Source organism: Manis pentadactyla, chromosome 14 (assembly GCF_030020395.1).
Source record: "Manis pentadactyla isolate mManPen7 chromosome 14, mManPen7.hap1, whole genome shotgun sequence".
Classification (NCBI taxonomy): domain Eukaryota; kingdom Metazoa; phylum Chordata; class Mammalia; order Pholidota; family Manidae; genus Manis; species Manis pentadactyla.
This window is the reverse complement of record NC_080032.1, coordinates 52,390,649-52,413,699: the sequence shown is the minus strand read 5'-3', so window position 1 is coordinate 52,413,699 and position 23,051 is coordinate 52,390,649. Positions and strand designations below refer to the sequence as shown.

The window sequence follows — 23,051 nt, the reverse complement described above, 5'->3', positions numbered from 1 at the left end:
TTTTCAAACTGGAGTGCTGCATTCTTAGGGTAAATTCCTAGAAGTGGAATTCCTGGGTCAAATGGTAAGTCTATTTTGAGCATTTTGAGGAACCTCCATACTGCTTTCCACAATGGTTGAACTAATTTGCATTCCCACCAGCAGTGTAGGAGGGTTCCCCTTTCTCCACAACCTCGCCAACATTTGTTGTTGTTTGTCTTTTCAATGATGGCCATCCTTACTGGTGTGAGGTGATACCTCATTGTAGTTTTAATTTGCATTTCTCTGATAATTAGCGATGTGGAGCATCTTTTCATGTGTCTGTTGGCCATCTGTATTTCTTTTTTGGAGAACTGTCTGTTCAGTTCCTCTGCCCATTTTTTAATTGGGTTATTTGCTTTTTGTTTGTTGAGGTGTGTGGGCTCTTTATATATTTTGGATGTCAACCCTTTATCAGATCTGTCATTTATGAATATATTCTCCCATACTAACACTTGTCATTTCTTGTCTTGCTGATATTAGCCATTCTGACTGGTGTGAGGTGATATCTCATTGTGGTTTTGATTTGCATTTCCCTGATGGTAAGTGATATGGAGCATCTTATTGTGTGCCTTTTGGCCATCTGAATGTTTTCTTTGGGAAAATGTCTATTCAGGTCCTCTGCCCATTTTTAAATCAGAATATTTGTTTTGGTGTTGAGTTGTGTGAGTTCTTTTTGTCTTTTTGGATATTAACCTCTTATTGGATATTCAGTTTGTGGGTATATTCTCCATACCATAGGTTGTCTTTTTGTTTTGTCATTGGTGTCCTCTGCTGTGCAGAAGCTTTTTAGTCTGAGGTAGTCCCATTTGTTTATTTTTTCTTTTGTTTCCCTTGCCTGGGGAGATGTATCCAGAAAAAAATTAATGCTGATGTTCAAGAGGGTACTGCATATGTTTTCTTGTAGGAGTTTTTTGGTTTCAGGTCTTCCATTTAGACCTTTAATCCATTTTAAGTTTATTTTTGTGTATGCTATAAGACAGTGATCCAGTTTAGTTTTCTTGCATGTAGCTGTCTAGTTTTCCCAACACCATTTATTGAAGAGCCTGTCTTTTCCCTATTGTATATTTTTGCCTCCTTTGTCATGTATTAATTGACCATATAGACTTGGGTTTATTTCTGGGATCTCTATTCTGTTCCATTGATTTGTGAATCTTTTCTTGTTCTGGTACCGTACTGTTTTGATTGCTGTAGCTTTGTAGTATACTTTAAAATCAGCGAGTGTGATACCACCAGCTTGTTCTTTCTCATGATCACTTTGGGTATTTGAGCTCTTTTTTTGGTTCTGTACAAATTTTAGATTCTTTGCTCTAGTTCAGTGAAAATTGCCATTGGTACTTTGATAGGGATCACACTGAATATACAGACTGTTTTGGGCAGGATGGACATTTTAACAATAGTAATTCTTCCTATGCCTGAGCATGGATGTATTGTCTTCAATTTCCTTCACCAATGTCTTGAAGTTTTCAGAGTAGAGATCTTTTACCTCTTTGTTTAGATTTATTCCTAGGTTTTTTATTCTTCTTGGTGCCATTATAAGTAGGGCTTCTTAATTTCTCTTCCTGTTATTCCATTATTTGTATAAAGAAATGCAACAGATTTCTGAATATTGATTTTATATCTATGACTTTACTGAATTCATTTATTCTAAAAGTTTTTTTGGTGAGTCTAGTGTTTCCTATGTGTGGTAGGATGTCATCTGCAAATAGTGACAATTTTATTTCTTCCTTTCCAGTTTGGATGCTTTTTATTTATTTTCTGTCTGATTGCTATGGCTAGGACTTTAGTTCTTTAATCTATTTTGAGCTTATTTTTGTGTATAGTGTAAGACAGTGATCCAATTTCATTTTCCTGCACATGTTGAATAAAAGTGGTGGGAGTGGGCTTCCTTGTCCTGTTCCTGATTTTAGAGAGAAAGCTTTCAGCCTTTTCATCATTCTATGATGTTAGCTGTGGGTTTGGCATATATGGCCTTTATTATGTTGAGGTATGTCCCCTGTATACCCACTTTGAGAGTTTTTATATGAATGAATGCCAAATTTTGTCAAATGCTTTTTCAGCATCAATTGAATCATATGGTTTTTATTCTTCCTTTTAGTAATGTGGTATATCACATTGACAATTTGCAGGTAAATATTGAACCATCCTTGCATCCCTGGTATAAATCCCACTTGGTTGTGGTGAATTATCCTTTTAATATTATTTTTTAATTTAGTTCACTAATATTTTATTGAGGATTTTTGCATCTATGTTAATCAAGAGATACTGATATATTCTTTTTTTGTATTGTCTTTGATTTTGGTATCAAGGTGATCCTGGCCTTATAGAATAAATTTGGAAGCTTACCTTCCTCTTCAATTTTTTGGAATACTGAGGATAGGTATTAACTCTTTAAATGTTTGGTAGAATTTACCCATGAAGCCATCTGGTCCTGCATTTTTGTTGTGAGATTTTTGATTACCACTTTGGTTTCATTACTAGTAATTGGTCTGTTCAGGTTTTCTGTCTTCTACCTGATTCAGTCTTGGACGATTACGTGTGTCTAGGAATTTAACAGTTTCTCCTAGGTTGTCCAATTGGTTGGCATATGATTTTTCATAGTAATCTCATAATGATTTGTTTCTGTGGTGTCATTTGTAACTTTTGTTTCACTTCTGATTTTGAGTCCTCATCTTTTCTTGATGAGTCTAGCTAAAGGTTTATCAATTTTGTTTATCTTTTCAAAGAACCAGTTCTTAGAGAAATTGGTCCATTTAAAATGCTTTCAGACCGTTCCTTAAATGTGAACCTTGTATTGAATCCTTCTGTAATGGAACAGATCTCCCCCAAAATGCTGCCTTTGTCTGTCTGATAAACTTGAGATTTTGAGTTTTCATAAAGGTTACACGAGTAAATCCTTGAAGCTTAAGATTTAAGACAAGACTGAAGAGTTACTGCTAATTCTCTGAGTATAGAATGTTTATGCACTTTCATTGTGTAATCTTTGGTGTTAGAACAAAGGGAAAGGATTCTCCTAGCCCTTTGGTCTTAGTTAAAAAGTCATTTTAGCAAATGTGTCACCTCTTGCCAGCTTAGCTCAGTTCCCTTATATTTTCCTTCCCTGTTTTAATTCTGTTGTTAAAAGTATCTAAAGCATTGAAGCCTTTGTTAAAAGATACATAGTTTTAAGAAGGTAAAAGCCCAACTGATAAATATGAATATTAAATGTTCAAAGATTTTATTTAGCTTATTAATAAACGAGGGAGCTAATATTATTTCAAAAATAGAATTTCAAAAATGTATATAGAAAATCAAGAATGCTGAAATAAATTCACAAATATATTTAAAACTGGTCAATATTTACAGGGCAATCCATAAATGTACCTCTACTGGGACACAGTTAATCTTCATTTCTAAGAATAAAAATTATTTGTTTTACTATTAGTTTTCTACAACTTTTAGAGCTACAAAATAGCTCCAAAGCTAGAACCTGAAAGGGATATTAGGACACCCCATAACTTTTTGTGCTCATTTCAAAGTCTTTCATAATTCTTCCTGACACTTAACCAATCCTTTGCCTGGAGGGGATGATAGGGCGTCAGCACCTCCCGCCCGGCTTCTCCCTCAACTTCCTGTCGAGGGCTTGGTGGTCTTGCTGGGGTCTGAGAGAGTGGGACCATGACCAGGGCCCACTACGCTCCTCTCGTGCTCCTCAGGGAAGCAAAGTGCAGCCTCCAGTCCAACCTCAAAATGAAGATGAGAAAGAAAATGTGAGCTGCTTCTGCGGCCTGAATGGCCGTCCGTCATCATCTCCCTTCACGGCAGGTCTTGTTCTGATGCCCTTCCTCTGGTGAGGCACGAAAGAACCAACACTCCACGGATCTGGGAATGTGCCTTTGAGCTGTTTTGTTTTTATGGCCATTGAGGGCCCTTGATTGTTGGTTTTGAAACTCATTTTTATCCACAGGCTTGATAAAATGTTACTCCCAGAATTTCTTACCAGACCCCTGGTCCAGAATTTCTGTGAACCTTGATACTTAATATGGATGACTTGAAATTAATTTGTTTAAATGTGAAATTTAGTCCTCTGGGTCCTGGATTCTTTTTTGTCTATCAGCTAATTCAGGATATTTGGGAAAGGGCCAAACAGCTGGGATGACGGTTGCCTTATTACCCTGATGCTCCCATGCCTGGTTTTGGTAGGTCTCCTGCTTCCTTGGTGTCTGTTAAGTTCCTGCCAGTGCCGTTTGGCCATTTGCCTGACCATAAGCCCCTGGCCCAGGGCGGGAGCAGGAGGATCCTGTGGTGGCTGCTTAGAGCCAGGAGACCTGGCAGAAGGAAGTGGACATCAGTTGAATCAGACTGTGGTTTCATACTTTTCTGTTTTATTTTTCCTTGTTTTCTTATTGCCATAGTCAATTTGGCTACTACCTGATAAGACTTTTCCAAAATACATTAATAGGGAAAAGTGATTCTATTCAATTTGGAATTTAGTTTAGTCTTAGTCTGCCCTAATTTCACTAATTTCCTTAAAGAATAGTTTTTAAATGCTATGAGCCATGTGCCAACAAGGGACCATTCTGGGCTTGCCCAGGCTGACGTCTGCTGTCATTCCCAGGTCATGGAGGCGGAGCAGACGAAGACGAGGAGCGAGCTGGTGCACAAGGAGACGGCAGCCAGGTACAACGCAGCCATGGGCCGCATGCGGCAGCTGGAGAAGAAACTCAAGAGAGCCATCAGCAAGTCCAAGTGAGTCTGGGCATGCGGTTCCTGGGCTGTATGACTGACTGTCTTCCATATCCCCTCAAGTTTTTATGTGCTGTGTACTCAGGGACCCATTTCACCAGAGCCTCCTGTGCAGGCTCCCTCTGCCCCCCAAACTCTGTATATCCTAAGGCAGAAGATCCTCAGGGGACCGGGCTTCACGTATGACAGGCCTGGGAGACACAGGAAAGGAATTGCAGAAGCAAACTGCTGTGTGGCTCATTGGCTGGGGCCAGGGCCTGGGCTTTGGGATGCTCAGGTTGTACCTGTGGCTCTGTGGCGGACAGTGTGGATGAGTCCTGACTCTCAGTTTACCTATCAGCATAATAGGGATAAGCTATATACACAAAACATGTTCTCTATGGACCAAGAGCTGAAGAAATTATGCAAATTTGGTTTTAATGGAGATTTTTTACAAGCTCTTCTTAATACTACTATATGTGTGTACAGTAACAATCTTAGGGACAAGCCCCCTGCTTCATTCACAATTGCTGGGCCTCCTAGCAAAAGAGGTAAGATTTGAGATGGCCTAAAACCACAGCCAGAGACAGACTGGGAGCTTCATGGAGGGTGAACGGCTCAACAATACAGCACTGGTCTAAATGCTCAGATACCAAAGTTCCAAAAAATAGCCTCACCTAGAACCCAAAAAAGTAGATTATTGGCATTTCTTGTCCTCTCTCTTGCCCATGATCTGACTGGGTCTGCAGGCCATGTGACACCTCTAGGCTAGAAAGTCCAAGAGCACCCATCTGAGCCCCATCCTTTCGGAGGCCCCACTGTCCTCCGCGAGGGGGCGCACTGCTCCCTTCCCCAGGTAACCCGAGCCAGCCCCTCCCCCACCTCCTCTGCTCTGCATCCTTGGTGCACCAACCTCCCCAGGCAAGCTGGGCCACCTTGCTGCTGGACACACCCCATGTGGCCTTGAACGGCCTCCCCGGAGAGGAGAGTGAGCCAGGGTGCGGGGCTCCCAGGATTCAAGTGCACACGGGGTGGGTGGGGTGGGGTAGGGGTGGGGGTGGGGGTTCCCCGTATCTTGAGATGGGCTCACCCTGCTCGGTCCTGGATGAGCTCAGCGCTAACTGGCGTCTCTGTCAGGCCCTGGAGCTCAGACATCGCCTCCGTCTCAGGGCTTCCTCAGAGCTTACACAGCTCTGGAAGGGTGGCCTGGCCAGCTCGGCTGCTGGCCCCTGTGCATGCTGCGGTGTTCACGGCGCTGCGCCACCCTCACGGCCCTTCCTTGTCTTCCACAGGCCTTATTTTGAACTGAAGGCAAAGTACTACGTGCAACTTGAGGTACATGCGGCCTTTGCCCCCATCACTTTTGGGACCTCCCCGCACTTGCAGCCCCACTGTCCATGGAAGCAGCCTTCTGTGTGGCGTGCTCCCTGCAGCGGGAGGGGGGAGACAGGCCTCAGAGCGGTCTTGGTCAGCCTCAAGTGGCCTGTGAAGTCCTCTAAATGTGCCGCCCTGTCACGGCCCATGTAACACTGAGCCAGTGGTTCCCCGTGGCTCCAAGGACCAGCAGCACTGCCCGGGCCTCACCCCGACCTACAAATCACAAGTTGTTGGGGAGCCCAGCCATCTGGGTTTTAACAAGGCCTCCAGCTCAAGTTTGAGAAACAGCCCTGGGTGGGGACAAATGGCCGGAATGTGGGCTTCTGTGTGAGCTTGGCACCCTAGTGCCGCCTGCTGGAGGGTGTGTTCTGCCACGGGCAGTTTGCAGGTGCGGGAGCTGGGGCTGGCGCGGCGGCTTTTGTGTTGGGCGTGTGGAGCTGCGGTAAGAGCAGTCGGGTCCTCAGTCACGTTTCGGCAATAGTTTGGGGGCGGCTGAGTGGAAAATACGCGGGAACCTGTCATTCTGAAGCACTGCAAGGCCAGGAGGGGCAGCCTTCACTCACCACGCCTCCTGTCTTCCTGAGCAGCAACTCAAGAAGACTGTGGACGACCTGCAGGCCAGACTGGCGCTAGCGAAAGGCGAGTACAAGACGGCCCTGAAGAACCTGGAGATGATCTCGGACGAGATCCACGAGCGGCGGCGCTCCTGCGCCATGGGGCCACGGGGCTGTGGCGTCGGCGCCGAGGGCAGTGGGGCTGCAGAGGACCTGCTGGGGAGCAAGGCCGAGCCGGATGCGGTTTCTGGTGAGCAGGGCTGGTGGGCAGGCGAGATGGCTCCGCTTGTGCTGTCCGCCACCTGGGCCACCTCAGCGTCTCGGAAGGGTAAGCCCGAGGGTGTCTCTGGTGGCTTCCCACATTTTTTGGACCACTGTGTTCCTCTAGATGCTCCTGAGTGTTCCACAAAGTCAGAAGTCTGTGGTCAGTAAGTTTGGAAAATGTCACACTTCTACCCCCTCTCACATCCAAAGTACCTATTAGAACTTTCAAGGCTCTGAGAAGTCCTGCTGGGAAGAACTAAGAACAGAAACTTACTTTGGAATCAGATTTGATTCAAATCCTGACATTCCCCTAGTACATGAGGTGGGCAAGGTGTCAGTTGTCTCAGCCTCTTCACCTGTAAAATGGGGAGGACTTACTGTGTAGAGGCGTGGTTAGGAGTAAATGAAATGCTGGCACCCAGCGAGCACTCTACACGGGTGACTTCCACTGGCCACTGACTGCAGAGGCCTCTTCCCAGGCCACCCCCGGGCACTGGTAGGGAAGTCTGACGTGGCCCCTGCGTGTTAGTCATGGCAGCCCCTGCAGCACTGCTGTGCACGCCAGCTTTCTCTGCCTTTCCTGGGGAATAACCCGTCGGCTCAGCCTTCCTCGGGACGTCTTTAATTCACCCAACAAATGTTTGCCAGGCCAGGTTAAAGGAAAAAATGTGTAATTTGAGCATCAGCGATGTGTCAGGTACTTTAATACTTGCTATTTCATAATCCCTGCCTGTATGGAGAGGAACATGAAGCACAGAGAGGTTAGGCAACTTGACCAGGGCTGCTCGTCAAGGAGTGGAGGTAGAGTTTGAATTCTGAATTGAGCCCCTTTTCTGTCCCCACATGACACTACTTCTCATCTGTTGTAGTCCTCTAGGGGAGGCTGCCAGGGCTGTCGGTAAAGATGAGCAAGGAGAAAGGGGAGTAGACGATGATGATCGAAGAAGCAGCAGGTTGTGTGCAGGCTGACAGGAAAGTAGCTAAAGGCTGGAGCAGCTTCCCTTCCACCAGAACAGCATGGCCCTGGGCCTGGTCACTCTGCGCCACTGAGGGAAGGAGGCACAAGTGCGGAGCACTGCGAGGGGACTTTGTCCCATTGTGGTGAAGTGATCGAGGCAGGCTCTGAGCGCGCCTTTTACACAATAAGAAGCTACCTGGAAGATAGCAAAGGTCCCAGCAGGGGAAGATAGCAAATACTCCATGCAGGGCTGTTTCTTCTGGCAGCTCCTGCTTCTGTGAAAGAAGGACCTCTTAAGTTCCGTGTGCCTCAGAAAGGGCCAGCACTCTTCCTGTGTGTGGGGGAGGGTGGGGGCTGTCAGAGGACAGAAGAAGAAGCCCCTGACCTGTGACCGAACTCATCTCCCCTCGAGGCACTGCCTGGCAGGAGAGGCTGAGAGCTATTGTGAGGCCACTGAAGGTCCAGGGGATCCGGCTGCTTCCCTTTGGCTGCACTGGTCCAGCCATGCAGACTGGGGACGGTCACACTGCTTTCATGGGGTGCCCACAGCAGTAGGGATTCTGCACCCCATGCCATCCTGCCTGCCAACAGATGACCTTTGGGAGTATCTAAGCAACCAGGCTGCTACCTGTCAAGTGTGACTGGTGTTCTCTCATCCTAGTGGCCTCTGAGGCCTTTGAAGATGACAGCTGTAACAACTTTGTGTCTGAAGACGACTCGGAAACCCAGTCTGTGTCCAGTTTCAGTTCAGGACCAACGAGCCCGTCAGAGATGTCCGGCCAGTTCCCTGCAGCGCCAAGGCCCGGCAGCCTGGACCTTCCCAGTCCTGTGTCCCTGTCGGAGTTTGGGATGATGTTCCCGGTGTTGGGCCCTCGCAGCGAATGCAGTGGGGCCTCCTCCCCCGAGTGTGAGGTGGAACGAGGTGAGTGCCAATGGTCTCACCAGGGGGCTCCCAGCCTCTGCACCCAGATCTCTGTGCCATTCTAGGCCCCTGCCAGGTTTCAGAGCCCCCCCATGTACGTGACTGCGTCTTTGCCTGTGCAGTCAGAGCTGGTAACTGAGATTCCAACTCCTGTGCCGGGGCCCCTGGCTCTGCTCCTGACCAGCTGCTCTGAAGTACAGCTTGGGCTCTGCGTCTCATGGCAACAGTCCCCCCGACCAGCGTGTCCTAGGGCGGTGCTGATCCCCAGCTGTTATGAGGATGAGAACTTTCATCTCTAAAGATAAGAAATACATAAAGCACTAAGGAATAAAGGCTGTCAGTGATCGCAGGGCAGAGAGCCCTCTGTGATGTGCGGCTGGGCAACCCTGGATTCTAGAGGGCTGAGCTGGCAGATAGCCCCAGTGACTCCTGGGACTGTCCATGCTCACTAAATAATCTTTATGTTTCTGTAGGAGACCGGGCAGAAGGGGCAGAGAATAAAACAAGTGACAAAGCCAGCAACAATCGTGGTCTCAGCATCAGCAGTGGTGGCCGTGGCAGGAGCCAGAGCAGCACCTCCCGCGAAGGCCGGGCCTTGGAGAACAGGATGAAACAGCTCTCCCTCCAGTGCTCAAAGGGAAGAGATGCGATTATTGCTGACATAAAAATGGTGCAGATTGGCTGATCCACCCACAGCCCTGGCCCTGGTGCATATCAGTAGTTATACATGGAACTGTATGGAGAACATTGTGCCAATAATCATTTAACATATGCCAAATTTTAAGCGTTTACTCTAAACTGCACTAATGGAAGAAGTTTCAGTGACCTTGAGGGCTGAAGATTTTTCTCATGGGGAAGCTTTTGGGCCATCTGGTATTTCAGAGCTGGTCCGTGGTTGCAGTGGCCTGTGGCCAGGTTCAAAGCCTTCATGGAGCATTACTGGTGACAGTGTTGTGGGAACAAGACAACTAGTTCCTATGAGAGAACCTGGGCCGGGAAAGCGGCGGGGAAGCTGAGCTACACCGTGGCCAGCAGCTGCTTCTCTTTCCCCCCCTCTCACTCTCTATTTGGGAAAATGGAGATGTTCTCTCTTTCACAGCCCAGGGGATTCAAATAAAAAAGAAGAGCAAAACTCAAATATTCAGAACATAGACTTTTGATGCAGTGAAGAATCAAAAAAAATCCAAGTACCCAATTCATTTTCATCGTGTTTAAGAGGGGCTTTTTAAACAGCATGTATGTAGGGACCCCCATTAAAACCGTTTTCTATAAAGGTCATCATGAACTGCACTTTTCAGGGTGGGAAAGGCGAATGGCAGAGTGGGAACTGGGTGGGGATGAGGGTGCCAGGGACAATGTATCATACAAGGGAATTGGTGGTGGGAGAGAAGATTCTGTAACATAAACCTTGTCCTACCAGCCAAGGGGACTCATTCTAAAAGAAAGAGCATGAAGAAATTATTTAAGAGTTATGCTGCACTAGTATTTCTTAGAGGAAATTGTTCCTTGAAGCTAGGAAAGGGAGTAGGCATGTGTTGGCAAAGGCTGTTAAATAGAAGCAATGGATTCTGTTATGCTAATAGTAGTAGTGTTAAAACTGTTTTCTGTTTTCATGGTTACACATATTTAAAGCACTGTATTATACTTATACTTTTTTGTTAAGAAAACCACATTTCTGAAAGAAAAAAGCAACCCCATTTCAAGTTGTCCATTAATTCTGACACAGCTTGTATATTTTAGTCATTTGTAAACCTTCATACTGTAGTGCTTTCTCCTTTTTTAATGACTGATAAAATATCCTAACTAAAAGGTTATTTTGTACTTGTCTTAATAACTTGGGTGGAATAAAATGGCTTAAGAAAATGTCTAGCTTTCTGTGACTTCAAATAAGAAAAGCTGATGTTGCCTAAGGAAAAACATGGAATGCAGTGGTCATTTGTTATTTTCAATAAAGGTCATGGATCCTAATAATTAAGCCCCAATTACCACAGTTCAAATTATAATTCCACTTTTGCTGCTAAAAAGCCAAGCAATAACAGTTTTAGGAAAATGAAGACGGTTAAGTTGGACTATGTGTTCCAGTTCGTTGAAGAATACTGTTGGTAATTTGATAGGGATTGCATTGAATCTATAGATTGCTTTGGGCAGGATGGCCATTTTGACTATTCTTCCTAGCCAAGAGCATGGGATGAGTTTCCATTTGTTAGTGTCTTCTTTAATTTCTCTTAAGAGTGTCCTGTAGCTGTCACTTCCTTGCTTAGGTTTATTCCTAGATATTTTATTCTTTTTGATGCCATTGTGAATGGAACTGTTTTCCTGATTTCTCTATTAGTTCATTGTTAGTGTATAGGAAAGCCACAGATTTCTGTGTATGTATTTTGTATCCTGCAACTTTGCTGAATTCCAATATTAGTTCTAGTAGTTTTGGAGTGGGATCTTTAGGGTTTTTTATGTATAATATCATGTCATCTGCAAATAGTCTTTACCAATCTGGATTCCTTGTATTTCTTTGTTTTGTCTGATTGCTGTGGCTAGGACCTCCAGTACTATGTTGAATAACAGTGTGGAGAGTGGGCATCCCTGACTTGTTCCCAATCTCAGAGGAAAAGCTTTCAGCTTCTCACCATTCAGTATGGTGTTGGCTGTGGGTTTATCATAGATGGCCTTTATTATGTTGAGGTACTTGCCCTCTATGCCCATTTTGTTGAGAGTTTTTATCATGAATGGATGTTGAATTTTGTCGAATGCTTTTTCAGCATCTATGGAGATGATCATGTGGTTTGTGTCCTTTTTGTTGATCTAGTGGATGATGTTGATGGATTTTCAAATGTTGTACCATCCTTGCATCCCTGAGATGAATCCCACTTGATCGTGGTGTATGATCCTTTTGATGTATTTTTGAATTCGGTTTGCTAATATTTTGTTGAGTATTTTTGCATCTTTGTTCATCAGGGATATTAGTCTGTAATTTTCTTTTTTAGTGGGGTCTTTGCCTGGTTTTGGTGTTAGGGTGATGTTGGTGTCATAGAATGAGTTTGGGAGTATTCCCTCTTCTATTTTTTGGAAAACTTTAAGGAGAATGGGTATTATGTCTTCTCTGTATGTCTGATAAAATTCTGAGGTAAATCCATCTGGCCTGGGGGTTTTGTTCTTGGGTAGTTTTTTGATTACCGCTTCAATTTCCTTGCTGGTAATTGGTCTGTTTATAGATTTTCTGTTTCTTTCTGGGTCAGTCTTAGAGGTTGTATTTTTCTAGGAAGCTGTCCATTTTTTCTAGGTTTTCTTAAGACGGTTAAGTTGGAGGAGTGATTCCCGACCTCTGCTGTGCCCGGGAAGCTCTTAGGAAGCTTAAATGCTGCTCTCAGCCCCAGTGACTCACTCACCTCCTGCAGGGTACACTTGGGCACTGGACTTTAAAAAGCTCCCCAGATGATTCTAATGTGCATGCAACTGAGAATCAGACTGTTTTCGGTATATACTGGTCCAGCCAAACTCATCTTTCTTAACCTTTCCGTTACTTATACATTTGGAGCAGTGTTTTTGGAGCTGTGTTACGTAATTCAACATTACAGTCATTAAACTGTTCATATATAGGTCTCCATTGAACTTTGGAGGGGAGGGACTCGGTCTTATTTTGGTTTGCATTCTGTACAAGAGTCTTTAAGAGGTTCAAATCATCTGTTTAAAATACAGCTCTTATGCTTTAGATTTTTTTTCTTTAAAGGACCACAGAGAATTAAAATTCACCTAGAATTAATATGCTTGATTGAAAGCACCAAATATTTACCAAAGTAAAATCTCATTAGTGTAACAATCTGCCACTATCCTGAATGCAGAAAATGACTTTTCTGTTGAAGCATGGTTTAATGCAAATTTAATAATTTCTTTAGGTTAAACTATGCAGTTTCCAAAGTATAAACACTTTATTTCAATTGAGATAGAAATACAAAATTAATATTTGATAATTATAAAGTAGAAATAATGAAAAATTCTACCTTATTTTCAGTTGAAAATTCTGAGCATCATTTTGCTCTGATGTACTTTTATATAAACTGAGAATTTACACATGGCAATTGCAGTTTTTCTGAAAGCAACCTAATTGCCATATATTGAATTCTCAACTGTGATTTTCTTTATGTTGTTTCCATAAAAGCACTGAACTATACGCAGCAATTTTTAAAAGACTATACAAACTAAGCTGTAATGTCTTCATCTCTGATTACTACTTTCACCAACCTGATAAAAAGTAAGAATTACGATAATGAATATTGTAAATCTCTTTACATGAGTCAGTGGGAGACAGGTATCTAACTTCAATGGCCTTCATTGTTAAGCATGAGCATCTTCATGCTAAGTTCATTATTTCTTAAAGATTTATAAAACATCTGGGCAACAATAAACATTTAAAGTCACAATAATGCAAAATTAGATGTTATAGTGATGTGATTCACTTGGTGATTAGTTGCCCACAATGTAGAGTCACAACACAAGCAAATTTAATTTACAACATGCTCTGCCAAAAAGACAGACATTGTGTAACTACTTCAGAATGTATGTCAGCCTACCCATCCCCTCAGTGAGTCTGTGGCCCCCGTCTGGCCTGAGGTCTCTTTACCAAAGGCCTCTCACAGTGCTGAGTCTAATCCTTAATCATCTGCACTTTTTTACACAATATGGCCCTTTCGCTGCAAGCCAACTCCATGTACACACAAAACATATAAATGTAAATGATTTTGAGTAACTGACTATATACAATACCCACTAAACACCATGTCTTGAGCACCAGATGATGTAAAGTTTATAGATTTAATTCTGTTCTGATTGTTGTGTGTCCTGGAGGTTTGTATCCTCATTTAAAGAGCTGAGTAATTGCTGAGAGATTCTTCATCACTGAAGTTGTGTTGTCTTAATAGGGATAATACTATTAAAGTCCAAGAAAAAAGGTCCTTCTTGTTTAGGCAAAAAAGTACTGGGAATGATATTGTAGATCCCAGCAGGTATATTTTCTAGTTCCAGGTAGCAAAATCCACATCTATATTAAGAGGAAATGAGAAGAAGGTTTACAGATGATGCCACAGAAAGTATAAATTAGATACAATCAAAAGCCAACATTACCTGTAGTCACCACTTGATTTTCTCTGAAAGCCATGGGGACCAGGATCTCCCACCATAGAAACTATTACAATCTCAAATCCAACACTATATTGTCTAACAATAAAAAGGAACAGAATTACTGCTATAATTAAGTGGTCTCAAGCAAATCCATACCTAAAAATAACTATACCTAAAGTACAGATAAACTATGAAATAAAATGTATTCTTTCTCAAGTTTTAGGAGGAAGAAACAGCACTGAAACACATGCATACTATTTTTACTCTTGATTATACAAAACACCATTTTTATTTTTAAACTGAAACCATGAAAATTAATATAATATTAAAACTATACTTTCACACACCCAAGCTCCCAGGAATAATGTTAAATTTAAATAAAATATTGTAGAAAGCAGAAGAGGAGAGAAAGGCCTGAATTAAAATTTACAGAAGTAATTAGTCTATGGTAGACACGGCTTCCAAATTAGTAGGGAAAAGAATGATTACTTATTGAGAAAATAGAATGTAAAAAAAAAAAAAACATAAAAACAAAGATGATATAAGAATGTATTTGATATTGGGGTGAGATTTGATTAATTTAAAATCAAAATTTCTGTTTAAAAAATTTGATGACCTGGAAAAAATACTTGCAAATGTGAAGGAGTTAATATCCTTATTTATGCTTACAATAAACAAAAACAGCTCCATTGGAAAATTGGGCAAAAGATGTGAATAAGCAATAAAAGAATAAGTAAGCATTATCAAACATTTTACACGTTCAATCTGCCTAGAAAATTAAAAATAAAAGCAATTAGATACCTTATTTCACCTATCAAACTGGTGAAAGTATTTTAAATGACTGGAAAATAGCTTAATTATATTTAAAGGATCATTAGTTTCTTCTGAATTTGTAAGGCAGACAAAATTAAGCCTAGTTTTATCTTTAGTATTTTTATTTATATTGTCTGTATTTAAATTTTTTTTTTAACTTTGAAATAGTGTGTGTAAAATAGTGTAACAATTTCCAAAGTGAACAAACACCTGGGTTACTGCTACTTGGATCAGCAAGACCCTCCCAGCTCCAGAGAGGTGCCTGGTTTAGACCTTTGTCATCACAGCCCCAGGCCCCACCCACATAGCTAACTTTCATGGTAATCACTTTCCTCCTTTCTAAATAGTCTACCTCCATGTGCCTTTGAACAATAGTTCAGTTTTGCCTGTTCTTGATTCATGTAAGTGGAGTCACATAGTATATATTCTATTGCACGTGGTTTCTGCTCAGCAGTGTTTTTAAGACTTATCCATCAAATTTTATGAGAGCTGTTAATTTATTTTCTCTATTGCACAGGACTCTGTTTTATAATCCTTAATGCCATTGGTGAACATGGGTTGTTTCAAATTTTTTACTCTTATTACAGTGATTCACTGACCATTTGTATAGTCTCTTATGACAAGCCTACTCAAATATATTTTTTAAAAACTGCAGACTTTCTTCACACTGATGTAGCATATTTACATATCTTTTTATGTTCTCTTTGTGTATTAAGAAATCTTTCCTTATCCTGAGGTTATTAAGATGTCTCCTCTGTTAGTAATCCATCTGAAATTTATTTTTAGATTTCATGTGAGATAGGGTCTAGTTACATTCTTGGTACATGGATATGCAATTATTCCAGTACATTTAATGAACATACTGTCCTTTCTTCACTCTTCTGCAATGCCATCTTTATTAAATCAAGTGTTCATATGTGCACAGGTCTGTTTCAAAACACTATTCTCTTCCACTAAGCTCATTTTTAATATAACATTATATCTGAAATAGTGTAACATTCTCATCACAAACCTTGGTCCTCTCAGTTCAATCAGTAATGGCCCGGGCTTTTCCATATGGAATTGGTAGATGGGGTTATTTTTGTGAGTCTCTTGGAAATTTGCACATCCTCCAGCACTCTGACCACTCCATTTTCCATTAATCTAATAAAACAAGGTTTTTGTGTTAACAAAACTTCACATTGCCCAATTCTACTTTAAAGAGGGAGTGACAGCACCAAGATGATGATCCAGGGTGTGCCTAGCTTTGCTCCCTTCACAAGAACTACTACTAATACCTATTTGAGAACAAGACACCACTGAGAGAGTCCTGCAACAAGGGGGGTGAGGTGGAAGCACCCTCTGCACCAGAGCCCCAGAGAGACCACATTAGGAGGGTAAGAGAAGTGGCTACAAGCTGACTGCACTGCCCCTCACCAGGCCAGTGCACACAGACCTCGGCAGATGGAGTTCATACCCACGGTGCCTGAGTCGTCATCCCAACCAGCGGCTTTGCTTACTTGCAAAACCAAGTTGGAGGCCATTCTGACCAAGGAACTCAGGAGGGTGCAGATCTGCCTCATTTCAATCCTCAAGGAGTTTTGAGGGACCTAGAGCCCAGTTTGGCCATGCACAGGCAAGAAGTCACAGCACCACTTGCTATGGAGAGTGTCATCTGGCCCCAACTGAGCAGAAGGGCTGGAGATACCCCCTGGAAGATCTGTAACGCAGTGGCACTCAAGCTGAGAAGCAGTCAAAGCTGACAGTTAACTGGTGGTCCTGCTCATTCAGGGATCCTGGGGGAGCAGGCCAGCTTGTGTTAAGACAACAAAGAGATTTATCAGCTTCAGAGCTGCTTTTGCTGAGCCTGGGCAGGGAATCTAATTTGTAGCTCCACACATCACTGAGTATAAATTCTATGAAAGTTGTTATCAGTTAAAAATAGGGTGTTATGTTTTAGACAAGCTCATGGTAAAACACAAGGGAAAATCCTGTACTACTTAAACAAAGGAACACAAAAAAGAAGTCAACGCATACTGATACCAAAGACTTCAAAACAGAACAGACAACAGGATAAGAAACAATGGATCTACAAAAAGCCAGAAAGCAACAAAATGGCAATAGTAAGTCCTTCCCTTTCAATGATTGCTTTATATGTTAATGGACTGAATTCTCCAATTAAAAGACACAAAATGGCTAATAGATAAAAAAAGATCCAACTATATGCTGTCTACAAAAGACTACTTCAGTCTTAAAGATACACACAGATTGAGAGCGAAGGCTGGAAAAAGACATTTCAAGCAAATGGTAACCAAAAAATAAGCTATATTTATATCAGACAAAATAGACTTTAAAAGTGGTAAAAAGAAATAACAAAGGTTTATATGATAAAAGGGTCAATCCATCAAGAAGATAGAACAATTATAAATATTTGCACACCCAACATCATAGAAGCGCCTAAATATATAAAGCAAAAACTAACAGAGTTAAAAGAAATAAGCAGTAATACAACATAACCACTATATTGGGGACTCAGAACACCCTAACTCTCAAAAATGGGTCATCCAGACAGATAATCAAGGAGATAGGATCTGAGCACTACTTATGCACTACAGGCACAAGTAGAACATTCCACCCAACAGCAGCACACACACATCTTCTCAAGTGCATGTGGAACATTTTCTAGGACAGACTATGTGTTAGGCCACAGAACAAATCTTAGCAAATATAAGACTGAATCATACCAAGTATCTTATCTGACTACAGTGACATGAAACTAGAAACAACAAGAGGAAACCTGGAAAACTCAAGAACACATGGGAATTAACACTCTCTTGAACAACCAGTGGATCAAAGAAGAAATTAAAGGGAAAATTAAGTTTCTTGAGACTAACAAAAATAGAAACACAACATACCCCAACTTATGGGATCCAGCAAAAGCAGTTCTAAGAGGGAAGTTCTTACAATAAAGGCCTACATTAAGAAGTAAGAAAGATCCCAAGCAACCTAACCCTGTGCCTCAAAGAACTAGAAGAACAGCCCAAAGTTAGCAGAGAAAAGGAAGTAATAAAAATTACAGCAGAAATAAATGAAATGGAGAACAGAAAAATAATACAGAAGACTAACCAAAATAAAAGTTGGTTCTTCAAAGGTAAACAAAATTGACAAACCCTTAGATAGACTAACCAAGGAAAACAAAGGACCCAAGTCAAAAAGTATAAATGAAAAAGATGACATTACAACTACTAACACATAAATTTAAAAGATCATGGAGTACTATGAACAACTAACTATACACCAACAAACTGGACAACCTAAAAAAAATGGAAAATTTCTTAGAAGCATAAAACTAACACTGAATTAGGAAGAAATAGAAAATCTGAACAGATCATTCAGTAAGGAAATTGAATCAATAATCAAATATCTCCCAATGAAAATCTGAGGACCAGATGGTTTCAGTAGTGAATTCTACCAAACATTTAAAGAAGAATTAACACCAAACTCAAAAAATTTAAGAAGGAACTCATGATGCATGAATTCATTTTATGAGGCCAGCATTATCCCAAAAACAAAACTAGAAAAGGATACTATTAGAAAAGAAAATTACAGGCCAATGTCCTTGATGAATATCAATGCAAAAATTCTCAATAAAATGCCAGCAAACTAAATTCTGCAGCACATTAAAAGGATCATTACCATGATCAAGTGAGGTTTACCCTGGGGATGGGAGGATGGTTCGCCAATGCAGATAAATCAATATGATACATCACATTAATAGAATGAAAGAATCATATTATCACCTCAAAAGATGCAGAAAAAGCATGGGACAACATCCAACATCCATGCATAATAAAAACTTGTAACAAATCAGGCGCCGAAGGAACATATCTCAACATAATAAAAGTCATATATGACAAGCCCATAAATAACATCATACTCAATGATAAAAGGTCTAACACGTTTCCTCTAAAATCAGGAAGAACAGGTTGCCCACTCTCACCCTCCTCTTCAACACAATATTGGAAGTCCTTGCTATAGCAATCAGGCAAGAAAAAGAAAAGATATCAGAATTGGAAAGGAAGAAGCAAAACTGTCTCTACTTGCAGATGACATGATTTTTATATATAGAAAATCTTTAAGACTCAACCAAAAAACTGTTAGACCTAATGAATGAATTCAGAAAAGCTGCAGAATACAAATTAACATACAAAAATCAGCAGCATTTTTAGAAACTAACAATTTCCTGTAAAAAGAAATAAATTGATGCCATTTACAATAACATCAAGAACAATAAAATGAATACATTTAAGGTAAAAAATTTCTCACTCTTAACAGTATAAGACATTAATGAAAGAAATCAAAGACATAAATAAGGTATCCTATGTTCATGGATTGGAAGAATTAATATTGTTAAAGTGTCAATACTACCAAAAGCCATCTATAGATTCAATGCAATCCCTGTCAAGATTCCAATGGCATTTTCACAAAAGTAGAAAAGACACTCCTAAATTTATATGTAACCACAGAAGACCCTGAATAGATGAAGAAATCCCAAGAATGAGGAACAAATCAGGTGGCATCACACTTCCTGATTTCAAGCTATACTTTAAAGCTGGAGTCATCAAAACAGTATGGTACTAGAATAAAAACAAACCAATAAACCAATGGAACAGAATTGAGAGCCCAGGAATAAAGCCAAGCTTGCAAAGCCAATCTCAAACTCTACATTAAAGGTTTATTTACATGCCTTCCCTAATGACCCAGGTTTGAATTAATCTTGAATTGCTCATTGAATATCTTGTATTCTAACCCAGACTGGAAACTATTTACATTTCCCTTGTTTTCCTCTCAAAATGTTTTCATTTTGTAAGAAATTGTGAACTATGACCAAAGAGGAGGAGTGGGAGAGGGTGGGTGGGTGGGGAGGGAGCCAGAAGGGGATTGAGGGGTATTATGATTAGTACACATGATGTGTGTGGGGTCACAGGGAAGACAGTATAGCACAGAGGAGACAAGCAGTGACTCTGGCATCTTACTACGCTGATGAACAGTGACTTCAGTGGGATATGGGGAGGACTTGATAATATGGGTGAATGTAATAACCACAATATTTTTCATGTGAGACCTTCATAAGCATGCATATCAATGATACCTTAATTTAAAAAATGAACTATGAAGAATCAAATGAGAAAAGAAAACAAAGGCAAGGAATTCTCAGATTTCTCTGAGATTATGACCCAGAGAAAGAATTCTCTTACCTGTTTTGATAAGGTATATGGTGAAGGAATCTTTGAAAAAGTAAAGCTGCATGCTGAATATACCTAGATTCAAAAAAAAATTATTGTACTGATGAAGTTTATACTTACAAAAACAGCAAAGTGACAACAGAATATATTGGAGGACTTAAATTAGCTGGCATATATAAAAGTCATTATTCTCTAGGCAGTCTCATATTCAGTCAGGTTTAATGAAATGGGAATTGAGGAAGAGGGATTTTTGCCTTGGCTTTTTCTGCCACTAGTTGTGTGTGACACAGGACAATTTCTCTAGGCCTTGGCTTCTGCCTCTGAAGAATGAAGGGCTAGCAAGAAGCTCCCCAACATCCCTTTCATCACTAAAAATCTATTCAAATTGAGCTTTTTACTCATCTATGGCAAAAACAAAAATAAAAAAAAACACCTATCAGAACAAAATTATAATGACCTTACCAGCTACAGGAGAGTAGTACATTTATAGGCAACTGATTTCCTTTCACTAAGTCCAGTCATCTTTTTAAAGTCAATAAAAGTATTATGTAAGCTACAGGAGTTTTTATTGCTTGCTCTGAAATGGAATTTATTAGGCCAACATACCACATTATCTCAGGACTAAACTAGTACTCTGAAAGCTATATTATTCAAAATAAAAACATTGCTTTTCAAAAGTATTATCTTCTGTAGGAAGCATAACAATATTGAATTTATATGCACATAAACACAAAAATATAAAGAGAATAATCAATTTTCAGAAATAAACTCTTTCTGTAGATAATGCCAATTCCAAAAAAGAACACATTATGTACTTTATTCATGTTTTGTTACTGTGTGTTGGTTTACTTACCCGGACTGTGTAGTGGATTGTGTTCTGTTTTTCATACTGAGAAACCACTAATGTAAAGGTATGGGTCCCAGGTGTGGTCAGCTTCATCTTAGTCAAATAATGAGGGCTATTAATTCGAATACCATCAATGTATGGAGGTGGGTCACCTGCAAATAAGGAGGTTCACAAAAAAGGAGTTTTAGTTCTTTAAAATTTAAGTTTTATAGCTTGATGGTAGGAAAAATAATAAAATTGATAGACATCACCTTAATTCTATCTTTAAAATATACTGGTACTAAAGAATTTAAACTTCAATTTACCAACTTTACAATTAAACAATATAAAACTTTAAAATTAAATCATTTCTAATAAGAAAAAGCAATTTTGGGGATACAAGTCTTGGATACATTCAATGAAGTATCTGCTTTTTGCCTCTAATAGGGAATTTTAAAGTCAGGATTAGCTTATTTTCCTTTTAGGAAATTTCTTAGATGATAAAAATATATATAAACATTTATTTATATTCCCCACCACTCAGAATTAAATAGACATTTTTTTGGTAAAGCTAGCTTCTTTGGTCAAAACAAAATCCCTTTCGCCACCACCCCAGTCTGTTCTGTTCTACTCTGATAGTTTTGATGGACATCTTTTCAGACTTTAAGGCAGACATATCCCTAAAAATAAATGAATGAATAAATGCTACTTTTGTAAGCATATACCTAAAACAAAGACAGTGTATGTCCTGTTTATCATTTAACATGTTTCTAAGATCCATGGTGTTTTATTCCTTTTTAAATTGCCTGTGTATTCCATTATATGAATATGACACATTTTATCTATATACCCATCCAGTTATTCAATGTGGATACTCAGATTATTTCCAGTCTTTTGCTATTACGGGCAATGCTGCTTGGTATGTTCTTTGATACAATAAGTCACTTCATGTATGTCAATTATTACATATCATTTAATGTCAATGCTATGACTTCAACTATTTAGGAACACTGAATATGTATATTTATAAAGTAATCTAGTAGAAAAATACTTTAGTATCTCAAACAGGTAATAAGTCTCTATTGCCTACAGGTTGTGTAATCTAGTATGAAGAGAAAAAGAATGGATGTACCTGATCTGAGACAAGGTTTTTTAGCCTTTCTTAATGTTTTACTTTTCTGCTAAATGCGGAACAATAAGGCCTGTCTTATTGCAACATAATGAGTTATAAGAAATACATATTTCCCAGGTATATTTGGTCTTCATCCACAGTTCCTGAAAACACTGCAGTCTTTAAGGTGAAATGGGTGTTTTATCATGTTAATGAGACTTCTGTACCCCGCCCAAGGGCAGGGGCTGGAGGTTGAATCAGCCATTGGCCAATAATTTAGTCAATCATGGCTATGCAGTGAAGCTCTCACAAAAACCCCTCTCTTGGACCTTGCTTCTCTTGGAAAGAGAGCTTTTACGCTTGGGGAACCAGAACGCCTCCACATGCCACCAAGCCAGGCCCCAAGCTCTATGAGGGCAGAAGCCCCCTTATTTTGGACCTTGCCCATACATATCTCTTCATCTGGCTGTTAGCTTGTATCCTCCTTTATTAAACTGGTAAATGTGTTCTCCTGAGTTCGGTGGGTCACTCTAGCAAATTAATCGGACCTAAAGGGGGAGGTCCTGGGAACCTCCACTCTGTAGCTGGGAGGTCAGAAGCACAGGGAACCAGAATCTGGGGTGGGGGCATGGAGGGCAGTCTGGCTGGACACAGCCCTTACCCTGGGGAATCTGGGGCTGTCTCCCGGCAGACAGTGTCAGAACTGAGTTGAGTTCTGACACCCTGCTGGTGTTCGGGAATTGCTTCATGTTATGTGTAGGGTGAGATCCCCCACCCACAACACACATTGGAATCGGGTCTGGGAACCCAAAATGAGTCATACTACTATTACTGCTGTGTATAATACTATTATTATCGTTGTATATAGATATAAGAAAAAGACACCATCACACCTATTAAACTCAGAGTGTTGTGATGAAAATTGTAAGCCAGAAAGTACTCTGAAAGGGCAAAATTACTGTATGGAAGAGGGAGCAATTGTTAAAAAAAACCCAAGTTAAAAAGAGTAACAAATATATTTGAAATTCAAAAGCCATATAACATTCTAATGCAAGGCATATACCCACAGTATTCGTACTTTTTTGGTTGTATAATGACAAACATGTGCAGAATGGAAAATGTGGCTAGCTTAGGTTCACATTTATCCTTGGACCTACATGTGCTGTG

General features: G+C 40.6%; 2 protein-coding genes across 8 annotated transcripts in view; one reads left to right on the top strand and one right to left on the bottom strand.

The window, feature by feature from the left end:
- SH3BP5 (SH3 domain binding protein 5) overlaps positions 1-10,660 on the top strand; it is a 72,697-nt gene extending 62,037 nt beyond the window's left edge. For 2 of the 4 annotated variants that reach the window (XM_036900982.2, XM_036900978.2), the window contains 5 exons: positions 4,592-4,746; positions 6,015-6,057; positions 6,687-6,903; positions 8,537-8,797; positions 9,271-10,660. In XM_036900982.2, the coding sequence (XP_036756877.2) occupies positions 4,592-4,746; positions 6,015-6,057; positions 6,687-6,903; positions 8,537-8,797; positions 9,271-9,482 (888 nt within the window). In that variant the 3' untranslated portion in view covers positions 9,483-10,660. The remainder of the gene's footprint in view (positions 1-4,591; positions 4,747-6,014; positions 6,058-6,686; positions 6,904-8,536; positions 8,798-9,270) is intronic. The other 2 variants (XM_057491527.1, XM_036900980.2) reach the window with 1 other exon arrangement.
- Positions 10,661-12,698: 2,038 nt separating this feature from the next.
- Positions 12,699-23,051, bottom strand: part of CAPN7 (calpain 7) — a 48,133-nt gene continuing 37,780 nt past the window's right edge. For 3 of the 4 annotated variants that reach the window (XM_036900984.2, XM_036900986.2, XM_036900985.2), the window contains 5 exons: positions 20,801-20,946; positions 19,960-20,022; positions 15,735-15,865; positions 13,913-14,005; positions 12,699-13,829 (listed from right to left, as the gene is read on the bottom strand). In XM_036900984.2, coding sequence (XP_036756879.2) covers positions 13,685-13,829; positions 13,913-14,005; positions 15,735-15,865; positions 19,960-20,022; positions 20,801-20,946 — 578 coding nt within the window. In that variant the 3' untranslated portion in view covers positions 12,699-13,684. The remainder of the gene's footprint in view (positions 13,830-13,912; positions 14,006-15,734; positions 15,866-19,959; positions 20,023-20,800; positions 20,947-23,051) is intronic. The other variant, XM_036900987.2, reaches the window with a different exon arrangement.